Consider the following 23631-nt stretch of genomic DNA (forward strand, 5'->3'; position numbering starts at 1 on the left):
TGAGTGGACATGTCATTCCTGAAGAGCCTGTGGAGACCTGCAGGCCACTGGACTGGCGTGCCAGCACTGTCTGTATCTCCAGCTGACGGGAATGGAGATTTGCAGGCAGTCTAGCTACCCAGCCTCCATTCCTTTCTCTTCTAGTTCCCATGGAAACAGATTGCAGGAAAACTGGGCATGGTGCTATCTTTACCCTGTTTTTGGCGATCTGAGGTCTGTTTCCATGGGAACCAGAAGGGAAAGAGATGGTAGTAGAGTAGCTAGACTGCTTTTAAATTTCAATGGCAGCCTCCGTCCTCACTATAAAACCCTCTTTTACCCAAGTTTACATTTAGGCCAGGGGCCTGTGCAGTTCTGACTGTGGTCATGACTCATTCGATGGGGGAGGTGGGTGGAGAAGGAGGAGAAAAGATGGAGCTCTTAAAATATCCTTGAAAATGCCAATCATTTCCTTTTCTTCCAGGAAGCCATTTTTAGATATTCGTATAAGTTATTTAAATGTCATCTTTAGCTATTATTTCTTGTATGGTTTTATTGAACATAATAACATGTTTTTATTCAAAGGAAGTGAGGAGATGAATCATTTCAATAGGAGTCATTTCTCTGATGTGGGGAATCCCTACAGTTAGTGGGTATGCAGTAAATATTGATTGGCTCTGTGTGTTGGGGTGGGAATGAGGGCCTAATGGGGTGAAAGGGGAGGGCCAGGATAGCAGGGGCAGGGTGGATGCCCGAGTTTTCACCTGTGGTAAGGAAAAAAGTAAAACATACCTGATGTTGACCTATTTAAGTAATTATTTGAAGATGAGAATATTAAATTCTAATCTAACAGGCCCTAGATTTTTAACTCTTGAGTGTTCAACCATGGAGTGAAGTTTGTTCAGTGGGTCCCTTTGAGATGCTCTATTTTTCCTTTTCCTTCCTTGCTATTCCTCCCACCCTTCTTATAGCCTGGTCAGTTGACTACACCTTCCACACATCTCTCAAGGGTCTGACAAGTACAGGCAGTGTCATCCCTGCCCTTCCTTCCTGCTCCCCATAAGTGCCTTAACTATTTATTGAGGGCCTGTTAGATGTTCTGGCGCCATGTACATGCCTTTCATTTATTTTCTCATTTAGTCCTCACCACTGCCTTGTAGTATATTAATGCCCCGTTTGACAGATGAAGAGACTGAGGTTCAGAGGGGTTGTGTAACCTGCCTGAGTAGGGTATTGTGTACTTCTCAGCAGAATTGTCGTTGGAAGCCCTGTCTGTCTGACTCCAAAGCTGTGCTTGCTCCTCTGAGCACAGTGTCTCCATGGAGTGTGCGACTGTGAGTGCAGGGAAGATTGCAGAGCCCCTGATGGCAACAATTTGTCTCTTAATGGAAGCCACTCTCAGCACCTACCCCCATCCTCTCTCTCCATCATTTCCTCCTGCCGGGTTGCCCAAATAAATAGGCAGCTCCTTGGTCTTTGATGTTAGTCTTCTGTATTTACATATTGGTATTTTCCTGTTTCAGATGTATTTAGTTTTTAAGTCAAAATGGACAAAATTTAGTTTTGATGATTGCCTGCTTCCTCTTGGGATATTTGGGGAACACTGGCCTAGAGAGAGTATTATGGTGAAAAGCAGCAACAGCTTTCCTGGAGGAATGAAATCAAATCCTCCTCCTTACTGTTTGAGGGAACTAATTCACTTCACTAGACTGTGGCAAGGTGGGAAATGGGTTGATGATGTTGTACATTATGGTAAAGTCTCCTCCTGCCTTCCCTTTTCTCCCGTCGGTACCCCTCTCCTGTCCTCCGGGGGATGTGAAGGCAGGAGGCCCTGGCCTCTATCTGAAGAAGCTTGCTGAGGGCTCCACTGCAGAGCAGGGGTTAGAATGGGTCACTTCCTACTTGTTGACCTGAGAAGAGAAGGGAATAACAAGGGCTAGATTTTGAGAGGGAAAAAGGAAGAAATGAAAGAAGATGTTATTTTAAATGCAGAGAAAGTTGCTTGTCATGCTGGGAAGGTCCCTGTCATACTTAATCACGGAAGGCCTCACAGACAGTGTGTAGCTAACTTTGGCAAGTGATGGGAACATGAACAGTGATTTCAGGTTCCAAATTTGGTGGTTAAAATTTCTTCTTGCTGCCAGAGCCCTGCTGTTTTCTTTGGTAATATGCCAAGAATTCTCTTATCCACATCTGATGGTGGACATGTAAGACAGATTCACTCGGCATCAAAGATGCTGATGCTGGTTTGAGCACACTATTCAGAATGAAATAGTTTCTGTAGCCCTGATAAGTGCTTCTAAATCTGAGCAAACTCGTAAACACATGGCTTCAGGTACTGTAAGAGACTGCTTCTGATCACACTGGACTTGTGGAGGGGCCAGTTCTTTATGACAGGAGGGCATGTCTCCACCGCCGCCTGTGCTGCTTGGTGGGACACACAGTACCTGTCTGTAGTGCTTTCCCCCATGAATAACACTCGTTTGCTTTTACTGTGTAAGAGCACACGCATAGGCTTTTGTTACCAAGGCAGCGGAAATTGGTCTAATGAACTCTTTCTGCTTGGCTGGAGGCATCCAGAACACACAGGGACAGGGTTTGTGTAGTCCTATTAGTTAAATACCAGGCAGCCTTTCCCCTGAATTCTCTGACCCTTTCAACAGCTGCTCTTCAGGACAGATGGACTTTCATGGCCCTGCCTCATCCAGCCTTCCAGGAAGATGTGAAACTCTATCAGTGTTTCCCTAATATATGTGGAGTCAGACACTGCTCATCAAATGGCTTGGTGTGCTGGGGCCTCTCACAGATGTAGCGTTCATTATTTTGTGTAACTGTACCACTGAGAGCTTGTTTGTCACACTTTCGGACTGGTTGCTGCCGATGACATCAGCTCCGGGGGCCAACCTCAGACAGTACCATTTTGTGTTATGTCCTTCAGACATCTGCTGAAATGTTCACCTCCTTGGATTTCTGTGATCAGATTAAGTTACTCCACCGAGGCTAACTGGGCTAAATGTGTTCTATTTACAGAATTTGGTGTGTCTCAAATGACAGCTTTCCCAGTTGAATTCCAAGTCATTCTTCAAAGGCTAGTCTAGAGATTATCTTGTAGCTCTTATATGAGAACGTGTGGTTTCTCTAAGGTAGTCATAGGATCTGTGATCTTCCTATGGTGGTGTGTGATACATTGCATATTGTTTCTTCTTCTGGTTTCCTTAAATGAGAGAAACAGCACAGTGGTTGAGTGGAAGTTTAAGTTCTAAGAGGTTATGAGAAGGATCTGTTCTGCAGACAATAGGAATCCTCCTTCTCTCTCCAGAGGTAAGTGAGACTTCTCCTTAATTTTGTCATATTTGGCATGTTCAGGCAGTAAATAGCCTACTAGGGCACAAATTGGTAAACAACACTGTGTGTGTGTGACCCACAGTTGCGCCTACATTAAATTCAGCAATGGTCTCTGCTGGCCGGCCGCTGGTCAGAGTCTTGCAGGCCCTAGGTGTTGGGGAGGTGCCTGTCAGGTGCTCATTGTACATCTCCTTTCTCCCATGTCTGTCCTGGAACATAGACTTTTCTTTGGAAATATCTAAGAAAAATATTATTGGAGTATTTGTCTTCACCACTACCCACCTCAAACTGGATATTGAGTTGTAAAAAATTATGAAGCGGAAAGTTTTCTTTTTCGTAAAGGAATGTATTTTTCAGAAGATAAATATGAGCAAACAAGACAAAAATACTTAATGAAAATTCAGGCATTCCCTGTGTGTTTTGATTAAAGAGGTAAATGTGGAGCTGGTTTGGAGCTTCATAAACAAGGGACATTTAGGAAACCTTTGTTGATGCAAGCAACTGAAATTATGCAAATCGTTCATTTCTATAGGGAGCATTGGCTGTTTTACTGTTGATTAATTTTTATTAGCTATTGAAGTATTTGGTGGTTCTGTTACAACACCTCCTGTTGTATAGAAGAGTGGTGGATTTATTAAGCTGTTGGGAGGGGTTGGTAAGATGTCCTTTCTGTGCAGAATTTCCTTCTTGGGGCCTTGTGAAAGCTTGAGAAATGCGTGTAAAGGGCTTAAAAAGTTAGCACTTTACAAAGGGAACAAACCAAACAGGGAAAAGGATGGAAGAAAGGCAGATTGGCCCATACACGATTATCTGTCAAGAAGATGTAAAACCTTGGTTAAATTTATTTATTACTGCCTATTGCTGTTTTTTAAATTTGATATTTCAATATGAAAACATGAAAAAATTTGAATGTCAAGAGGTTCTTCTTCCTTTTAAGGGCAAGTCTCTTTTTTTGTCACTTTTTTTTCTTCTACTATTCTACCACATTTCTTACCAAATACCTCACCCACACATTTTCTCTAATTTTGTATCCTTTCCCCTGTTTCTCTCTTGTTATTAATTTTAGCTGACATAGAAGGATTTTGAGCTTAGATTTTAGTCTATTGAGAACTTAAAAAAAAATGAAGACAAATCAACTGAGGAACTACAAGATAAAATGCCATGTTGTGTCCTATTTGGTCAGATAAGAACTGGAAGAGGGTAGGTGGGGCATATTCTCAAAGGCATAATTTATCGGTCATCTGCTGAGTGAGTTTTAATCATTTTAGCAACTATTATTCCTTTAGCATTTATTAGAGACCAATGTTTTGTATATATTTTCTCATTAATTGCATGATAACTCTATGAGGTAGATGCCATTGTTGTTTCCATTTTACAGATGAGGAAACTTAACAGAGGGGTTAAGTAACTGCCAAAATCATGTATAGCCTAAAATGAGGTGAACCCAAGGTAGTCTGACTCAGAACCTGGCCTTTTGTCCTCTAGTCTGTTTGGGTGTGAGGCTCTCACTTGAGCGTGTTTTAAATGGCGGAGGAGTTGGCACTGCCTGTGCTGTAGCCTCCCAGCCAGAACTTCCCAGATGTAGTGCTCTCCAGGGTTTGAGTGCCCTGTAGCCAGCAGCCTCCTTGTGTGCTGTGCCCTTGGTACTTTGTGCAGCTAATGTAGTACAGAGGTAGTAGAGTGACAAGGAGGTGACCTAGCTGAACCTCAGATGTGATTCAGTGCAGTATAACCAGCATTTATTGAACACCTGCTGTATTCTAGTCTCTGTGGACAATGCTGAGGATATAACGACTAGCAAGAAAAGGTTTCTGTCAGGAAACATCTCCCTAGACAGGTATGCAAGAATATAGGCACCACTGGGACAGGAGCTTGGTTTGTTTTGGTCACTGCTATCCCTCCAGGACCTAAAATAATGCCTGGCTAGAATAATGACGCCACAAATAGCTGTGGAAATACTGAATGAGAAGATGCAGCTTGTGCGGTGTTCTGTAGGCCAAAGAGCAGGGAAAATCGTGGACAAGGCGCAGATGTCTACTAGAAGCCTGAGGCAGGGCAGTGACTTGGTGTGGGCACTCCCAGTGCAGGTGTTGGCAGAGCAGGCATTGATGGGTGATGAGGGCACTGGAGAGTGTGTGCAAGGAGGAGAAAAATTGTTTTGTACAAACAGCTTGTCAGTCCATATTCTCTTCTCCTATTCTCGCCAAAGGAGGAGACTACAGCTCTCCTTCCCTTTTTGCTAACACTTGTTAGCCCCGTGTGATCCCCTTTTTCTTTGCCTGTCATGCCCATTGTAGGCTGATTTTATCTGAAGAAAATTGGGGGTTGGGGGTGAGTGCTAGGTGTGGAGCATCTCAGAGCCCCACTCCTGGTGTGGCCAGCCTGTGCTCCTCACATGAGGCTGGGAGGGGAAACCATTTCTCCCGCAGCCGTCCTCCGCTCAGCTGGCATCCACATTCCAAGTGACTGTGATGTGCTCGGACTAGGTCAGATGACCTTCAGTACACATTCGCCTGGGGACTGTCTGACTCTGTGCCAAGCCTCTGACCCTTCCTTGCCTTTTTTTTTTGTTGTGGGCATGGCCCAATTTGGGCCTGGGAAAGTAGAAATTATCTCAGTATTCCCTGATCCCTACTGGCAGTTGGTAGAGGTGTGCACTGTACTCCCTTCTCAGCTTCTTCCTTTGGCCAGTTTGTGTACAAGGGAGAAGCTGGAGCGTGGCCCTAGATTGGCACATGGTCCTGGTTCCAGCTCTGCCTTCATCATCACAGTCACCTTCATTGCATTCCGTCTCCTCCCTAAGCCTCAGTCTCCTCATGAAATGAAGAGGTGGGAGAGACGAGCCCTTATGGCTTTATTCGCTCCTAGATAGTGTGAAGGAGACAGTTACAGATTTACTGATTCATTAGAGTTATTCTGGTTCATTATTCGGGGGGAAGCTTTCTCCAACTTGGTTTGAGTACAGCGTCAGATTATAGATTCTTCAGGATTTATCTCAAGTGTTCTATTTGCCAGGGTGACATGTTTTTTTAAGGAATTTTTTGTTGTCTTTTTTCTTTCTTTTTTTTTTCTTTTTAAAGATTGGCCTTGAGCTAACATCTGTTGCTAATCTTTTTCTTTTTTCTTCTTCTCCCCAAAGTCCCCTAGTACGTAGTTGTATACTCTAGTTATAGATCCTTCTAGTTCTGCTATGTGGGGTGCCACCTCAGCATGGCTTGATGAGCAGTGCTAGGTCCATGCCCGGGATCCAAACTGGGGAAACCCTGGGCCGCCAAAGTGGAATACGCGAACTTCACCACTTGGCCACAAGGCCGGACTGCCAAGGTGACATTTTAAAAGATGTTCTAATATAACTGCCACTCTTTCTTGTACGCAGCCTGTGTGTATTTGAAATGAGTGTTTTAGGTTTTGTACTTGCTTCCTGAAATGGTGACTAAGTAACCAGAGACCATTGAAGCTATGAATTGTTTTACACCCCTGAATCACAGAAATTAAAAGTAACATAAAGAATCTGTAACACCCCAACTCATCTTCCTCCGGTTGCAGGCATCCTGTTTCTCTGACTTGTTCTCAGACTTGCATTTATGTGCAGATCTTCGGCCTTGTTCGCTGTGTCTTTTTCCTGTACGTTTGTCCTGTCCCTTGACCAGAGATGTGGCCACAAGGGCATACTCAGATCAGAAAGGACCTTGAGTTTTACCTTCTCACTTGACAAATGAGGAAATAGGAGCCTGACAGGCTGAGGGACTTGACCACGTCCTGTAAGTGGGCCCAGAACCAGTGGAGGGACACCTTGTCTGGTGCTCCTCTCTGTCTCACAGCTGCTGTTGGGGCAGGGGCCGTGTTTTTTCTAAGGGCCTCCTTTTTTGCTGTTAGGAAATCTTGAGACTGATGGGCACTTGCCAAGGTCTGTACTGTCTGTTCATGAGGCAGAGGAGCTTGTGTGCAGAAGTGTGGTATCTCTCTCCCAGGGTGACACCTGTTTCAAACTTGAGTTGGAAATAGATCCTCAGGTTTCTTTTTGCCACTTTTTCTCACATCTGTCTCACTCAAAGTCCACTGCCACTTTGAGCTTAAATGAACCATCCAGTAGTTGAGATTTCTTTCAGTAAGCAGTGCAGTACAACTCAATGTATTAATTTTTATGTTTTAAATTTTACAACAGTGCCTCAGTTTGTCAAGGTAGAAGCATCTCTTCATCTCTCAGTGTTCTTTTCTCCTTGGGACTTCTCCGAGGGGTAGAACAGTGACGGGTCGTCAGACACAGGCATGGGGCCTCAGCTCCCAGAGTCTCTGCAGCCCGGAGCCCATACGGCTGCTCAGTCTAGCCATTACCTAGGTAACCGACACTTGGCCAGCGAAGCAGTCTGTCCACAGTGAGAGGAAATAAAAAATGAAACTGCAGTGTTTATTCTTTATGCACTACAATTTTTTTTTAATGTGACTAGATTTTGAAAAAGGGTTGTTTCACTTCTCTGTTGGGTTTTGGCCTCTGTGCCCAGTGTGTGACCCTAATGTTTCCTGAATTGCATATGTCTATTTTTGCAGTGTACTTTTATGAAAGCTGTGATCTGTTGAATGCAGTTAAGTTTTCATTCCCCAATGATTCTTAGGAGGACTGTGTTTCATATACATTTTCATGAATAAGTGGTAAAGCAAACATATTCCACAACTTATTTGGTTAGGTTTTGTGAGTGTTCATATTTTAAAAAAAATGTCTCTTCCTGTGGGGGTGTTTTTCCGTTTGGTGTGCTCTATTTCCTTAGTAACTGTTGCTCTGTTATGGGAGGGACTTAATGACATTTTTCAAGTGAAATATTGAATTAATTTATTTCCTGGTTGGTCCTGCCCATCTTCCCTGTATAAATAGAACATTGTGTGTGTGTGTGTTTGTGTTTCTGTGTGTGTCTGTTGTAGACAACAGGATGATGGCAGCATACCTGTAGAGGGGGCTCTTGAATGTATGGCTCAGGATTACTTTGTGCCCTTGCATCCTGGGTAAGTTGCCTCTTTCTGTCTTTATTCTTCTTCTCTTTTTTTCCCCCTTAATTTTCCTGATTTGAGTATTATCAGGCTTAAAGGCCTTTCAGTTTAGGGAATTGCCTGAGATTCAGAAGTAGCGTGGGAAGATTAGTGGTTGGAGGGCGAGAGACCGAGGCATTAGTCCTGACTCCTGCACACTGGTTTTTGGGGCTAAGTTACTTTTTTGGGGGGAGGGTATTTAACCTCTGTGGGGTTAGGGTTTTCTCTCTGTGGTTTGAGGAGATTTAAAGCAATGACCTTTAAGGGCTTTTATTGGATAGGACGTTCTGTGAAGTGTGAATGCAATAGGAATGGTCTCTCATAATCACTGTCTCATCTTAAGTAGTGGGGTAATAGGAAAAGCTCTGCCAGTTCAGAGGCTCAGACCCAGAGCTGCAGAACAGCCTCTCAGCCTGGGAAATGCTGTTTGTCTGTTCACGGCTTGGGGTGGGTTTGTTTTGCAGGTATTTGCTGAGCTCTTCTGTGTGCACTCCTTGAACACCAATGGCCTTCATCCACTCATCCATTTATTCAGGAAACACGTATTTACTGAGTACCTACTGGGTGCCATGCAGTGTCTTAGGTGCTGAGGGAAAATGGAGAGTGAGCCAGTCCCTGTCCTTGTCCTTATGGTGCTTAGAATACAGTGGAGACATGGGTGCTAAGCCATCAGGACTCTGCATTGCAGCCACTACTATGACAAGTGCTGGAAAGCTGGAAGCTAGTAACTAGGCTCTGAATTTAGCCTGGGCGATGCTAAAGGAAGCATCTCTGAGGAGCGTTGTTTGAGCTAAGACTAGAAGTAGAGCAGCGAATCATGAGCAGGAGCCACATGAGAGTGGAAGATAGGAAGGACAAGCCTGTGAGGCACCATTTGTTCAGTTTCTCTGCCTTTTTGCTGTTTCTTGATTGGTTACTAAGCTGTGAAAGCAGAGGCGCTGTGCCTTTGCTGACTTGATCTCCATCACCCTCCTCTGTTCCCTAGCCCATTGGGTCTTCTGACACTGTCTTACTGAGCATGGCTGGGTTCCTGGCCCTGTTCCAGATGGTCGGGTCCCTCGCTGAACAGGTTCTGGGGATCTTCACTTCTTTCTTATATATTTCTAGAAAGTATATCTTATCTGTACTGTGAGTGGTTAGGAAGAGAACATTTTATGGCAGTTACAGTTTTGTTTTAACTTGAAAATTGCATATAAGGAGACTCAGAGAGTATGTAGGAATATACAAGTTATCTATTAATGAGATTACACAATTGTTTCCCTCTGGCTTTTATTGGAAACCACAGACATCATGCCCTAAAAATACTGGCCAAGACCATACCTGAGACCTCAAAATGGGCTGTTACACACCTGTTGCCATACCTGTCTTTTAGAAGAATTGGTGACAGTGATAAAGACATAAAAAGAAAAAAAAAGTTTGTTGTTTCTTCTGTTTCTATCCACATCTGCCTCAATCTTTCCCATAGCCATTTGAAATGTAATATAGGATAGCTTGCTTTTTTAAAAAGAGACATAGCATACCTTTTGCAATGAAACAAAATAATATAAACAAAAACCCCACAATAAAACAACAAAAGCCTCACCATACTTCAGGTTGTCTCTGAGTTCAGAGAAAGAGAACAAATAAAGTCTAGCATTTCTGTGCATTGAAAACATCGTAGAAAAGGGCAAAGAAAATCAAGATTTTAGGGCAGTTGGGCTTTTGTTTTCTTTCTGGCAGTTCCATTTCCTAAAATTGATAACTATAGTGCATGTGATTAGTTTACTTTAGAAGTTAGTGTGGGACTTTGGTATGCTGATACTGTATGTGTTGGTCATTTTATATAAAATGTTTAAATTCAGAGAAAAAAGTTTTCTCATATTTTCAAGTGCTTCAAAACTATGTACATAAATTATTATTATTATTTTTTAAAGATTTTATTTTTTCCTTTTTCTCCCCAAAGCCCCCCGGTACATAGTTGTGTATTCTTTGTTGTGGGTTCTTCTAGTTGTGGCATGTGGGACGCTGCCTCAGCGTGGTCTGATGAGCAGTGCCATGTCCGCGCCCAGGATTCGAACTAACGAAACACTGGGCCACCTGCAGCGGAGCGCGCGAACTTAACCACTCGGCCACGGGGCCAGCCCCAATTATTTTTAATTAAAATGAATTTTTCACCTATTCATTAAACTTAAGAACTCCTACTCGGCTATACCTTATTAACTGAGATTGTTACTGCAGGTACATGAAGGCAGTGCAGTTGAATTCCTTAATATAATTAAAGTGCTTCATTAATACATGAAATCTTCCTTATAGTTAGTCTATATTAGTGACGTTTTACTTTATTACCTTATATTCATGTTTACAGCAGCAAGAGTGTTTTAACAGAGGGCTCATTTCTGTTATGCGCTGTTTTCTTAACTTCTTTTTCATTTCTCTAGTTTGATGGTGAAAAAGAGGAATAAGGTTACATTTTCTAAAAATTAGTTATTAATTGATTAGGATGAAGTCATGATAATGGAAAAAAGGTTTCTTTTCTCCAATACTGGAGATTCATATTTGGCATTGTGTTTTAAAAGTCTGGTCCTTTGGCCTTCTGACATTCTTGTTGTTAACGTTGCTGCTTGTATAATATAAATATCTGAAACATTAAAATATCTGAAAAGAATTTTGTAAAGTGCTTTTATTACTATTTAATAGATATGGAACAGTTTATAGATTAAATTTGCTTTTTTTTCCCACTCTTTTTAAAAAATTAATATGGGTCTTTATTTTCCCCCTTGAGTCACTTTTTAAGACTGCTCAACCCAAATCCTTCCTGGAGTGCTGACAGCAGTGGATATGAACCTCAGACCCCACTTCTCAGACCTCAAGAACCAGCTTGGGAAATGGGTTTCTTCTTCAGGGTGTCTGTGAACTATGAGTAACCTCGGGAAGGACATTTGAATGTTGTGTGACCTTTGTGGCTGTTCTTAGAGAGGCTTGGAGGAGCGAATGCCGTCTTGTGGGCTCCACTCCCAAGCCCCCCTTCCTGCCCCTTCACAGGCACTCAGGAAAAGGCACCACAGCCCTCCCCTGCCCAGAGCTCCCCCAGTGCCCACAACGTGGTCATGAGCACAGCTCTGGGTAGCTTTTTCTTTTTCTTTTTTGGCCTCTCTGGGTCTACTGAATTTAATGTTCCTACAGGTCATCAGGAAAGTGATCTCTTTCTTTTTAATTTCAGCAAGTGGAGAGGCGAAGCACAGGGAACAACGGATCAGACCATACTGAACTCCCTTGGAGTGACTGAGATCCGTGGAGGATGCTGGCTGCCAAGTGGCTGAGGAGGCCCTCACTCTAAGGTGGGAAAGCAGGTCTCAGCGGGACAGCTTCCTCCACTCCTCGGCTCACCATGGCCTCCACTCTCTGGCTGGACGGCTGACGTGACTGTGTGCCCCAAGTGTGCACGTTGTGGGACTGGGTGCCGTCCCAGGTACTGCCTGCTCTCAGGGTCTGGGAGCAGGGCAGGTGGGCATCAGATGCTACCAAAAGCTGGACAGGGCAGAGCGATGGACTCCGACAAGCTAAGATGGAAGTGACCTGAGGCCTCGTCCAGGTGGTTTCCTCTTGACAGGACAGCTTAAGAGTTGGAGCACAGGCTTGTCTGGGGAGCAGTATGCAGGAAGCTGGTTTTCAGGCCACAAATGCTTTCACAGGTGAGAATCCTCCACACTTAAATGTAAAGTTTATTTTAACTCTTAGTTGATAGGTAATAAAATACCAAACAGCTGTATTAAATGAATGTACATTTGCATTTATGAACTGAAGGCCATACAGAGTCAAGGGGCTCAGGCTGCCATGGTGACTGATTTTCACAAAATAACAGCTTGTATTCCTTCTCTCTAAAGAGGAATTTGAAGAAGCATTTGACATCTTATGATTTTGCTTCTCTTGAGTAATAGGGCACACCCAATATCTTGAAAGTCTCTTCTCTAAAGGAAATGTGTCATTTGCAGGGGATGTGATTTTTCTTTACATAACTGGGAAGACTCTCTGAGAGAATAAAGTTATTGCTGATGATTAACCTCTCCCTCCTCATATTCCTCAGAGTTATTTGTGTGCAAATAGTAGTGGGGTAGCAACTCTGCTGAACTAACCTTGCAGTTAGAATCTTTCTCCTATAAATGATCTCATGGAGAAGCCTGGTATCACTGTGTGACAGTGATATGACCCCTGGCTACCAGTTGCACGTGTTGCAGGGAACCTCTCAGTCTGGCTGGTGCCCCAGAGCCATGGCCCGAGACACAGGGGCTTTTGAATTTGGGTCCTGGTTCTTTGTCTGCTTCACTTAATATCCCAGGAAGCCACTTAATCCTTCTGGGCCTCTGGCTCTTCACTTGTAAAATGGAGGCTGTGAAGTTGAACCCAGGGAAAACATTTTTACATAAAGAGGGGTTTTTTAAAAATGAAAGGTGGTAAAATAATCACAAGAAGTGACCATATTCTCTGGTCTTGTGAGTCCTAAAAGTTTGCAGCTTTTCCAGTTTTGTGGAGAGAGCAGGTCAGGTTGTTGGGGTGTCTGGAGAGAGGTTGCGGCTCAGGCTGGGGAGCCACATAGACTTGACTTGGACTCTGCCTTCTCCACTGACTAGGGCTCTGCCCCGGGACAGTCAGTGAGCTCCTTTCTGTTTGTCTTTGCTCATTTGTAAATAAAAATAGTCATGTGCAGCTCTCACAGTGTTGCTCTGAGGAAAAACGAGACAACATATGTGAGATGCTGAACACAGAACATGATGCTTTCCAGACCTTGGCGGTTTCTGATGTGGAGTCGCAGTCTGGAGCCAGGTTGCCTGATCCAGTCTTTGCTGCTCCGTGTGCTCCGACCTTTGAGCAAACTCCTTAGACCTCTCAGTATCTGCATCTGTAACATGAGAGCCTCCATCCTGGGGCCTGTGCTGGGGAAGGTCCTCCTAGGATGATCATGGCCCATTGAAAATGAGTGAAATTGCTATTTAAATGTCAATTCAGAATAGTACATGAAGCTGAGCTCTCTAGAACCATCTTCAGACTCCAGCCTGGCTGGCTGGATCTTCCCTTATGTGGTACACTTCAGCTGTTTCAGTCACATGAGCTGTTACTTCATGAAATGTCATCTCCCCCTCTGGGCATGCAGGGCCATGACAGGAAGTACCTCTGTGAAGTGGCCAGGTGTACCACCCTTCACTGTCTCTTCCCTACTCCCTGGGAGACAGCTGGAGGGAGAGAGGCATTGAGGTACATGGGAAGAAGCTTTTATTTATTTATTTATTTATGTTTGTTTATTTGTTTATTTGTTTGTTTTCCCTCCCCACAGCCCCAGTACATAGTTGTGTATTCTAGTTGCAAGTCCTTCTGGTTCTTCTATGTGAGCTGCTGCTATAGCATGGCTACTGACAGATGAGTGGTGTGTTTCTGCGCCTGGGAACCAAACCTGCGCTGCCAAAGCGGAGTGTGCTGTACTTTAACCACTAGGCCATCACAGCTTGCTCATGAGGAAGCTTTTAAAAGCAGTTCTGAGAGGAAGAGAGAATGAGAAAAGGGAAGGAGGATAGGATGGGACAAAAAGAACCTGAGGAAGAGCTACACAGGATTCAAAATGTAGATTGGACTAGGCCCCATGCTCCCCAGCTGTGTCATTGCCCACTGAGGGCTGAAAAGCTCCTGCAGTTGTCGCCTCCTCTGCCTGGCTGCTGAGCCTCCTGCCTTAGTGCCAGTACCCTCTTGGGCAGTTAGCCCTTTAGGGGGACCTGACCAGGGAGTGGAGGTGGCGGGGGAGGGATTGTAGGCACAGTTTCCTCACCATCCTGAGCCTGGTGCTGGTCCACTTTGGCTCACAGTTAGATACTTGTGTCCAGTCCTCACCACTCTTTGGGGTGCTCTGCAACTCCTCTGCCCTGAGGGAAAGAAAGCCCCCACTTCATCAGGATCCAAGGCTGCCCTGAGTCTGGGGCCTTGGGACAGTAGACTCTGAGTAATGAAACCCCCTAGGTTTTGCCTGGAGAATTTGAGGTAGTTAGGACAGTGCCTGGTGCATTAATTAAGGCCCAAATAAATGGCAGCTGTTGTGATGACTGTTACCACCCTAGTAGTGGGCAGTGCACAGGGCCCTGCATCACCTCCCCACGCACATGCTCTCAGCTACCCTCTCAAAGCTCTTCCCCAACCCATATTTTCTTAATCTTCTTTTAACTCAAAGTTTTCCCAAGAACTCTGTTTCCTTACAAATTTGGCCTCCTCTCAGTTGCATCAACCTGAATAATAATCATACTACTACTAGTAGTAAAATAATAACCATGGCTAATATTTTAGAGAACTTACTGCATACTTTACCTGTATTACCTCTGTCAGTCTTCACAACAACTCTGAGGCCAGTGTTGACGTGCTGGTGTTGCTGGTGCAGGGGGCACACGCAGAGTAGCCAGGAGTTAGATTGAGCTGGTGGCCTTTCCAAATCTTCTAGCGCTGTGTGCAATCTTGGCTGCACATGGGGGTCACCTGGGAAGCCTTACTGCTGCCTGGTCTCACCCTCAGAGATTGAGATTTAATTAGTCTCTGCATTGCCTAGCCCTGCTATATCAGGACCTGCATCCGAACAAGATCCTGAGGTGCTCAGTGCATGTGAAAGTCTGGGAAGCACTGAGAGCCAGCACTGTGTAGAGAGTGGTGTTTAAAGGGGAAGGGTGGGTTGGGAGAGTCAATTCTTGAAAAAAGGGATTGACTTGTCCCATTCCTTCAACAGGGATGATCGAATTCACTAATGTGCCCATTCTTAAAAGAAGAGCCAAGTGTTAAATATTAGTCATCAGAGCTGGGCATACAATGGTTTTAGCTTCCCAGTATCTTTGGGAAATAACCAGTGGTAAAATAAAGGAGGTGTAAGTACCTGGCCTTCTCTAGAGGTGGATCCCTGTGGACTCGGCTCATCATTTTTATTCTTTGCTTGCTCTTCTCATTTTTCTTTACCCACAGAGTTGGTAGAAGTTACTTATGGTGTAGGATGAAAGAGCTGATCCTCAGTCCCTGCCCCAGCAGCTGGGTAAAGCTGTAGTCTTAGATGGAGGTGAGCAGGAGGCTGGTGCCCACCCCCTTAGTTGATTTGCTGTTCTTATGTTTTCTGACTTTAGTCTTTTCTTATCCCAGGGCCACTAAAAATGCTAACATCTTAGTTTCTCACTGATTTTACTGATTCTCTAGGTTAATGGAAAGGAGTCTTGCTTTAGATATCTTAAATAGTGAAGGAGTTAAAGCATTTTTCCTTGGCTTTAAATCTTGTTTTAAGGCAAGACAAAAGTCAGTACACAGTTAACCATACCTTCACCTAAAAAAATTTGTTGGTTTATGAGGGCCAGCCTGGTGGTGTAGTGGTTAAGTTTGCGAGCTCTGCTTTGACACCCCAGGGTTTGCGTGTTCAGATCCCAGGTGCGGACGAGCATACTGCTTATGAAGCCATGCTGTGGTAGCATCCCATGAACAAAAATGGAGGAAGTTAGCATGGATGTTAGCTCAGGGACAATCTTCCTCGTGCAAAAAGAGTAAAATTGGCAACAGATGTTAGCTCAGGGCCAATCTTCCTCACACACACAAAAAGAGGTCATCAGAGCACTTAAACAAAAAAGAAAAAAATTTATCAGTTTATATTTTATGTTCTAGTTCTCTTGGGGGGGGGGGGGGGGGGGGGCAGGATTCCTATTTAAGAAGGGCCTAGGAGCTACAGTCTGGCTAGGAGAGAAGGCTAGGAGACTTGTGTGAAGCTGTGTTTGCATGGCAAGCCCACTGCTTGTTTGGAGTATGTGAAATTACCGTGACAGGTGGTGGAAGCTTGGGCCACCTGTGTGGTTAGAAGTCCTGTGTTTAAATCCTACTTCCTGTGTGAATGTAGGTATACCCACATGGATACATATTGCAAATTCACTTTCCTAATTAGGATATTCTTAGGCTAATCTTTGCATACAGGAATTGATACATTGTTTGTAATTTTCTTAGCACATGTAATTTAGAAATAATTTTAATTATTTAGATACTATTTTATAGCAAAAAATGTAATTTTCCCCTTTTACAAGTAATACCTGCTTATTGTAAGAAAATTTGGAAAGTACAGAAAAGTCAAAAGAAGAAAAACAATTACCCATACATAGTCTTGCCATATGAAGCTTTCCACTGTTAACATTTTGGCTTGTATCCTTCCAGTCTTTTCCTGTGCAAATTTCTTCTCACATAACTGTGTTAATAATATGTATTCAATTTGATAACCTGGTCATTCTCTTTATATTACATTATGAGTATTTTCTTTACAAACATGATTTAAAATTGCTGCATAATATTCTTTTATATATGTTTACTTGAATTTTAAAATTCTGCTCTTATTGTTGGACATTGCAGTTTTTGACTGTTTTGCCTTTATAGATAATACTCTCATGAACACCTTTGTGTAAAAAGCTCTTTTGTATATTGGGTTATTTCCTTAAGATAAACTCCCAGGAGCAGAATTATTGGGTCAAAAGATTTGAACTTTATTAAGGTTCGTGATTGAATTTCCAAAAAGAATGGTTGGTCTTAACTTCTGAGACTGTGCTGATCTCAGTTTCTTCCGGTTGCCTGTTTACAGTTGCTGTGGCCTGTCTCTGCCATTCAGCTGTGAGATGGAGCAGCCCTGCCTGCCCTGTGGTGTGTCATGAAATTAATGCATGTTTATGGCGCTCTTTGCAGCAGCTGCTCTAAAGGCTACCTGAGTGCCAGGAGTTATGACGACAATGCTAATATTTCATTTGGGCAAATGAAAAGTCAAGCATCCTAAGTTTACTGTTTTTGTTCTTTCAGGCAGTCTCTCTGCCTGGCTGTAGTTCACTGAGGTAATGATGTAGATGGATAGACTCCAGCAAGATAAGACTCATAAAAACAAACCCCAGTGCCTGTGGGCAGAGAGAAATGGGAATACTTCCAGACTGGATCAGTCATCTCTCCATTGAAGCGTTACAATGGTGATGGAGATTTCGTCTGACATTTACTCAGGTGACTTGCAAAGCAGCCTACCTGGTATTACTGTGTACATCCTAAAGAAATTGCTGGTTTGAGATTCCGCCTCTCCCCTACCCCCAATGCCACCTTTAGATACCATAAAGGTTTACACAGTTAGGTTCCTTTGGCTCTTTGAATCCTTTCTTTCAATGTTAGAAAAAACATTTAACCTTGGATAACTAGATAAATGAGCTAAATTCCTGTAGGATTTACAAGTCTTTCTCGTGAAAAGGATAATCAGACCTAGTGGTTAAATAAATTTAGGTGATTTCACTCATAAAGGAGAAGGATGAGAGTTGATTTAATAGTCTTCAGATATCTCAAAGAGAACTATTTTATGGATGCTGGTGACCAGGTTTTCTTAGCCACTAGTGACCAAAAAGGAAGAATCACTTAAACTGAGTTGTTGCGATGCCGATTTTTCCTCCATGGGATTCTTTCACACTAGCAAGAGTGCTGGGACTCTGCATGGGTGGATGTGGCCTTACCTGGACATGTGACCGAAGCTGCACTGTTCCCAGGGCTCTAAACAGCCCCGAAGGATGCTGACCCACCCCATTCCTACCACCCAGACCTTCAGCTTGTTACTCATCCCTACAAGCTCGCATCCGTGTGCTACCCATGGGTGATCTTAGCTCTCACTTTCCAAAGTTGCCTGGCAGATGCTTGTTTTAGGAGATATTGAGAGCTGTTTCTCAATAAAAGGGGTAGGGATACATTCATGGCCAAATTCTGGAAGAAGAAATTTAGATTGGTTTCTTTACTGTAGAACTTTTCAAGTCTTTAATATGACACTGTGCAATATAAAGGTCCCAAATGGCCAGACAGTGGGCAGCATTTCCCAAATAATAAGACCTTGATGGCTCTTTAGAAAGAAAAACACAGAGGGACAACTCCCCACAGCATGGTCTGTGATGTTGCCCCCTTTCTATCTGCAGTTCAGGAGTCCCTGTCCTGCTAGTGCTGGTACAGCAGTTCCCTAGTGGGACTGCTTTTATTAAGCACATTTTTACAGAGCTCTTGCCAGCCATATGTAAAGTGTTGCAGATGAAAGGAATGTAATGAGGCAGTCTGTTTTCCTGCCTCTATTCTCTCCCCTCTCTGGATCTGCCAATATCATTGCTTCCTAAAAAGAGTCTAGACTCCTCAGCCTGGAGTTCAAGGCACCCTGGTGTTGTCTTCCTTCTTTCTCTTGCTGGGACTGAAATTCCAGACAAACTGGATCACTTTCTCATCCCCAAGTAGTTTCTGCATTTTTAAATATATTGATCCTTTTACTAATACTTTTTTTATCTTTCTTAGACTCTGTCTTTCCACCGTCTTCCTGTCTTTCATAATCTATGAAATCTTTTTTTTTATAAAGATTTTATTTTTTCCTTTTTCTCCCCAAAGCCCCCCAGTACATAGTTGTATATTCTTCGTTGTGGGTCCCTCTAGTTGTAGCATGTGGGACGCTGCCTCAGCGTGGTTTGATGAGCAGTGCCATATCCGTGCCTAGGATTCAAACCAACGAAACACTGGGGCGCCTGCAGCGGAGCGCACAGACTTAACCACTCGGCCACGGGGCCAGCCCCAATCTATGAAATCTTTTGTGATATGCACAGAAGCCTAGATGATCTTCCCGCTTGCAGTTTAATAGATGTAGAAATGATTGATAATGGCTTTTTGTAAAATCTTGCATGCTCTTGCATGAGGAAAGTTAGGTTTACTAAGAGAGCCATCAGAACATACTGTGGTGTGCGTGCTTGGTTTTTACGTTGCCCCATCTAGCCTGGCATCTGGTCCTCAGTTACAAACCTAACCCTTATTTAATAACATTTCTTCTGTGTGTAAATAATACAAAATTTACATTTTTTTCTAATAAGCGCCAAATGCATCTCCATTTTCTTCCCTATAAACCATTCTACACTCTTTCCAAAGTTTTCCTTTTGCGACAAATGTGATTGTTTTCTTTTTTAGAGGCATTATGGTAGCCTAATGTCTGAGGAGTGTCGATACCCATTTACAATAAGGACAAGACATAATTTCAGTGTTGCCTGAAATTGTATTTATTTTAAGGTTACATAATATATACAACATAAAGATAGTTATAAACTCCTTATTTTTGTAGCTCTTAAATAGCTATAACATCAAAACAAATACAGGAATTATAAAGTAAAAAATATTCAAATTACTATTTGTTCTGACAGATGCTTTTGTTTTGCTAAAACCTTCCATTTCCCAGCTCTTTTTATTTATGAGCAGAGTATCCTAAAGGGAGACTCAAATGTTAAATTTACCACCAAATGGAGCCCTTTAGCTCTGGAGAAATCAGAGACTTATGCAGAAAGCAGGTGACTGCTTTGACCTGTGGCCTCTTGAATTTCTTTCTTGGGTCCTAGACCCTTGATGATTGGTGTGCAGATATTTCTAGAATCCTTCATTTGGACTGTTGTGCGCTTACCATTGTAGGATAAGCTCAGAGGCCAGAGAGGACGTGGTTTCCAGCAGGAGCAGCCCATCCTGGGTACTCCCTTTCCCCCCAATTCCTGCTCTATGATGTTGACAAGTTAGCTAACCTCTCTGAGGTATACTTTTTACAACACTAAAATGGAGATAATAGTAAGTACTTAATAGGGTTTTGGTAAGGGTTAAATGAAGTAATATATATAAAGTATCAAACACAGAGTCATCACAGGTCACGGATGTGTGCCTCGATGGGCCTAAGATGGAATCACAGGTCTGCATCTGTGCATTTCAGGACACTATGTTCAAATGTGAAAACCAAGAAATGGAATAGAGGAAATAAACACATTTAACATTGGGGTGGGTGTTTTATGGTTCCATTTTAAAATTTTACCCAACAGCAGTGACTATAGTAATATGGACGTTTTTTCCTCTCAGCTGGCTGTGGTATTTTAGAATGTTTCCAGAGCATTGTAAGGAAGGCACTGCTCGGTTCCAGATGCAGGATGATAGCACATGGTCCCACACACCTTTAGGCAGCGTCTGGGCTCCAGGCTCCTTTGTATCAGGAGTAAGATGGGAAACCATGCTGGTCTTATCATCCAAACTTATTTGTTTCTTTTGTGATAAAATTTCAGAAAATTAAGGGTGTTTTCCTTGCCCTTTTGGAATTATGCTATCATTGATCTCAGATATGATATTTCACAGAGTTGACATAAGGAATGAAGATTAATTGTCTGCCTTGCCAGGTGCTTTCACATATGTGATCTCATTCAGTCCCTGTAACAGCCTTCAGAGTTATGTGCGTTATCCCAGATTTATTGGTAAGGGAACAACACGGGCCCAGAGACAGCCTGCTCAAGGCTACATTGACTATTTGGCTGCAGTGCCAGAGTTGAATTGCAAGTCTGTCTGCAGTACAGCCAGATCCTGGTGTCTCCCACTGTGCTGCCTCAGTTCCTTGGAGCACGTGGGAGAGCAGATAAAAACAGGCATTTCCTTCAGAATCCAATACAGGGTGAGAGGGACATACGGAGAGACAGATAGGAAGTTGAAGTTCTAAACTGAACTTGCATATTAAGCATTTGTTAGATAGTGTTGTCTGTGTTGTAAGTTGGAAAATACAGACTTTTACGTGTCTACTTCTTAACATAACCTCACCAGTTTTTATGTCATTCTGCTTTTGCAATGCTTAGGAGTGAAAGCAAGAATGAAGCATGGTGGTGATGGTTGCACAGCCATGTGAATGTACTTAGTGCCACAGAACTGTACACCTAAAAATGGTTAAAATGGTAAATTTTATATCACATATATTTTACCACAATAAAAACAAACAGTTATGAGGAAAAAAAAAAAAAACAACCCAGTACTGTTGAGCTTATCAGAAGAGCTCAAATTTGAGCATGGGTCTTGATAGAGAGAAGAAGGGGCAGAAAGACATGTGGGGAGGTGAGAATAGTTGTGTGTGTGAGGAAGAGCGAGGGTCTCTGGCTTAAGGGCAAGTTTGGCACGAGGTAGGTGTCCCCACAGTTGGACATGCTGATGAACTGATACTCCATTAATATTGGTACCATGTTTGTTGGGAGGAGAGGCCGAGTTTGAGTGAGCTGCTGGTGTCCCACACAGCCTCTGCACTGCTGGCGATAAACATGTGAATCCCACTCAGCAAAGTGAAGACCCTGCAGGTGAGCAGCCCCTTTCCCTAGAACGCAGTTTAACAACCACCTGTTACTACTTGGGATTCACTTCCCGTACAGAGTACTAATCATAACGTTGCTTCCAAGCTCATACTGTGTGCTCGTGCAAAGAGATGTGATAAATGCAGTTTCCCCCAAGTCTTGATATTTGTAAAGATATTTGGGGACCCCTGTACTGTGTTGGTGCTTGGTATAGATTGGCATTCTGGGTGACTTCTTGACTGGCATGCCCTGGAATCTGATTCTCCATGGATGGGGTTAGTGGTGAGGCTAGAGATGTTGAAAATGTGAGTTTAAGCCAGGAAATCCTGGAAGGCTGCTTTCCATGGGGCGGATGGGACTAGAACATTGTGGTTTCTTGGGGTTTCCTTTTGTTGTGACTTGGGCTGATGCATGGCCTCCCTGGCTATCTTGTGTGGCCTGGCAAGAAGAGAGGAGACTTACAAAAGAGAAGGTGCTCTGTAAGCTGCAGGAGACTCTGCTGTGACCACCTCAGGAGTATTCAGCCTAACCAGGGAAGGAGCTGACATTCCAGAAACATCACAGACACAAGGCAGCTGTCACTCAGAAAAAGGTGTTGATACAGAGGCACCTTTCCCTGTTGCTGGTTTAGAACCCTTTGCCCCTCCTGCCTCGTGCACCTCCTTGTGTAATATTATTTGAGTTCCTTCTTGTTCTCATCCCTGCCTCACACCAACTTCCAGCAGCTGGTGCTGTGTATCTCTTTCTAAGTCTTCCAAGTTGGTCTTTGGCCTTGGACTCTTAGACGCAATTTCCTTGCTTGTGCTGTGAATTCTAGCTGCTCTGTGTACCTAGTTCCAGGTATCACGTACATCTTCTCATCCTGGCTCACTTTGTGGAGACGATCCTCTGATAGACCCAGGCCAATGCTTGTACCAGGGAGCGCCATTTCCAAGGTAGGAATGTGTGGACCACACTGGTCCTCCACATCCTGACCACCGCTCCCGCTGTGAGTTATCTTTGCCACTTAAGCTATCAGCCCCTTTTCCTATCTGTTAAACACCCAGCCTTGGCCTTCACTGGTTGCCTTCTGCTGTTTTCCAGTCTTGACTAAGTATAATGTGAATACATGCATATGGTTCCTCATCCCTGCCTCCTCAGGGTGAAGGTTATGAGAGAGAGTAAATGGTACTAATTGAAAATTACGATGTGCCAAGCAATCTTCTAAGCATTTTATATATAGAAGCACTTGACATATATGATCTTATTCAAGCCTCAAAACAATTTGATAAAATAGGTGCTATTATGAAGCCCTTTTGACAGATAAGGAAATTGAGGCACAAGGTTAAGTCAAGGTTACACCTCTGGTAAGATGCATAGCTAAGATTAGAGCCTTCACCCTCTGGAGTCAGCACAGATGACTGGACTGTGCCTCAAATGTGGTGAAGGTCAACTTTTGTCAGGAGGTGTTTCCCTTCCAGCCTCTCAGTGTCCTCAGAGACCTGGGATCTAAATGACACTCTAGGAGAGGTGGTTTAGCTCATGAGGAAATGCATATTACAGTTGTATATTTAAGAAAACTTGGGCTGTAAGGACATTTTTTGACAGAAGATTGATAAAATTGTAGCCTGTATGCAAACAGTGGTTTCCAGTATGTGGACGTACAGCCCTGTTTACCTTCTCTAATTCTAGGCTCAGCTAGACCACACAGGAGTGTGTCTTGTCACTGTGATGGTCTTTCAGAGTGTCTGGAAGTAAGCAAGTATGGAAGCATTAGAACACCTGTGTTTCTTCCTGTATTATGTTGTGTACAGCCAGGTGTTGTTCAACAATCAAGCTGGTATATTTTCAGTATAAACCTTGTTTCTCACAAGGTCTTTTTTTCTCTTTGAAAAACATGAACAATGAGAAAAATTCCAGTTATTTGGATATTTTGGCTTATAATCTAGAATGAAATAAAGATCTGCCTTCCTCATGCTTCTGGTTTGCTCTTGCCTCATGGTGCTCCATTCAGTGCTCAAACATTGGGCAGCAGCTCATAGGACAGGGAGGAGGTTTATTTGGACCTGGAGTATAAAGATTCCAGTTCACTCAGAGAATGCCTCTCATGGACATACAGCAGACTGGCCCCCCCCCCCCCCCCCCCCCCCCCCCCCCCCCCCCCCCCCCCCCC

At 43.5% G+C, this 23631-nt stretch overlaps 1 protein-coding gene across 16 annotated transcripts in view; it reads left to right on the plus strand.

Annotated features, from left to right (window-relative positions):
* Positions 1–23631, plus strand: part of LDLRAD4 (low density lipoprotein receptor class A domain containing 4) — a 430085-nt gene that overhangs the window by 148248 nt on the left and 258206 nt on the right. For 12 of the 16 annotated variants that reach the window (XM_046670900.1, XM_046670889.1, XM_046670902.1 and 9 more), the window contains exon 3: positions 11546–12017. The exons of 3 other annotated variants lie outside the window; for them this stretch is intronic. In XM_046670900.1, coding sequence (XP_046526856.1) covers positions 11978–12017 — 40 coding nt within the window. In that variant the 5' untranslated portion in view covers positions 11546–11977. Of the gene's footprint in view, positions 1–8235; positions 8323–11545; positions 12018–23631 lie in introns of those variants that run through there. One more of the 16 variants, XM_046670901.1, reaches the window with a different exon arrangement.

This window comes from Equus quagga, chromosome 9, assembly GCF_021613505.1.
Source record: "Equus quagga isolate Etosha38 chromosome 9, UCLA_HA_Equagga_1.0, whole genome shotgun sequence".
Taxonomy (NCBI): Eukaryota; Metazoa; Chordata; class Mammalia; order Perissodactyla; family Equidae; genus Equus; species Equus quagga.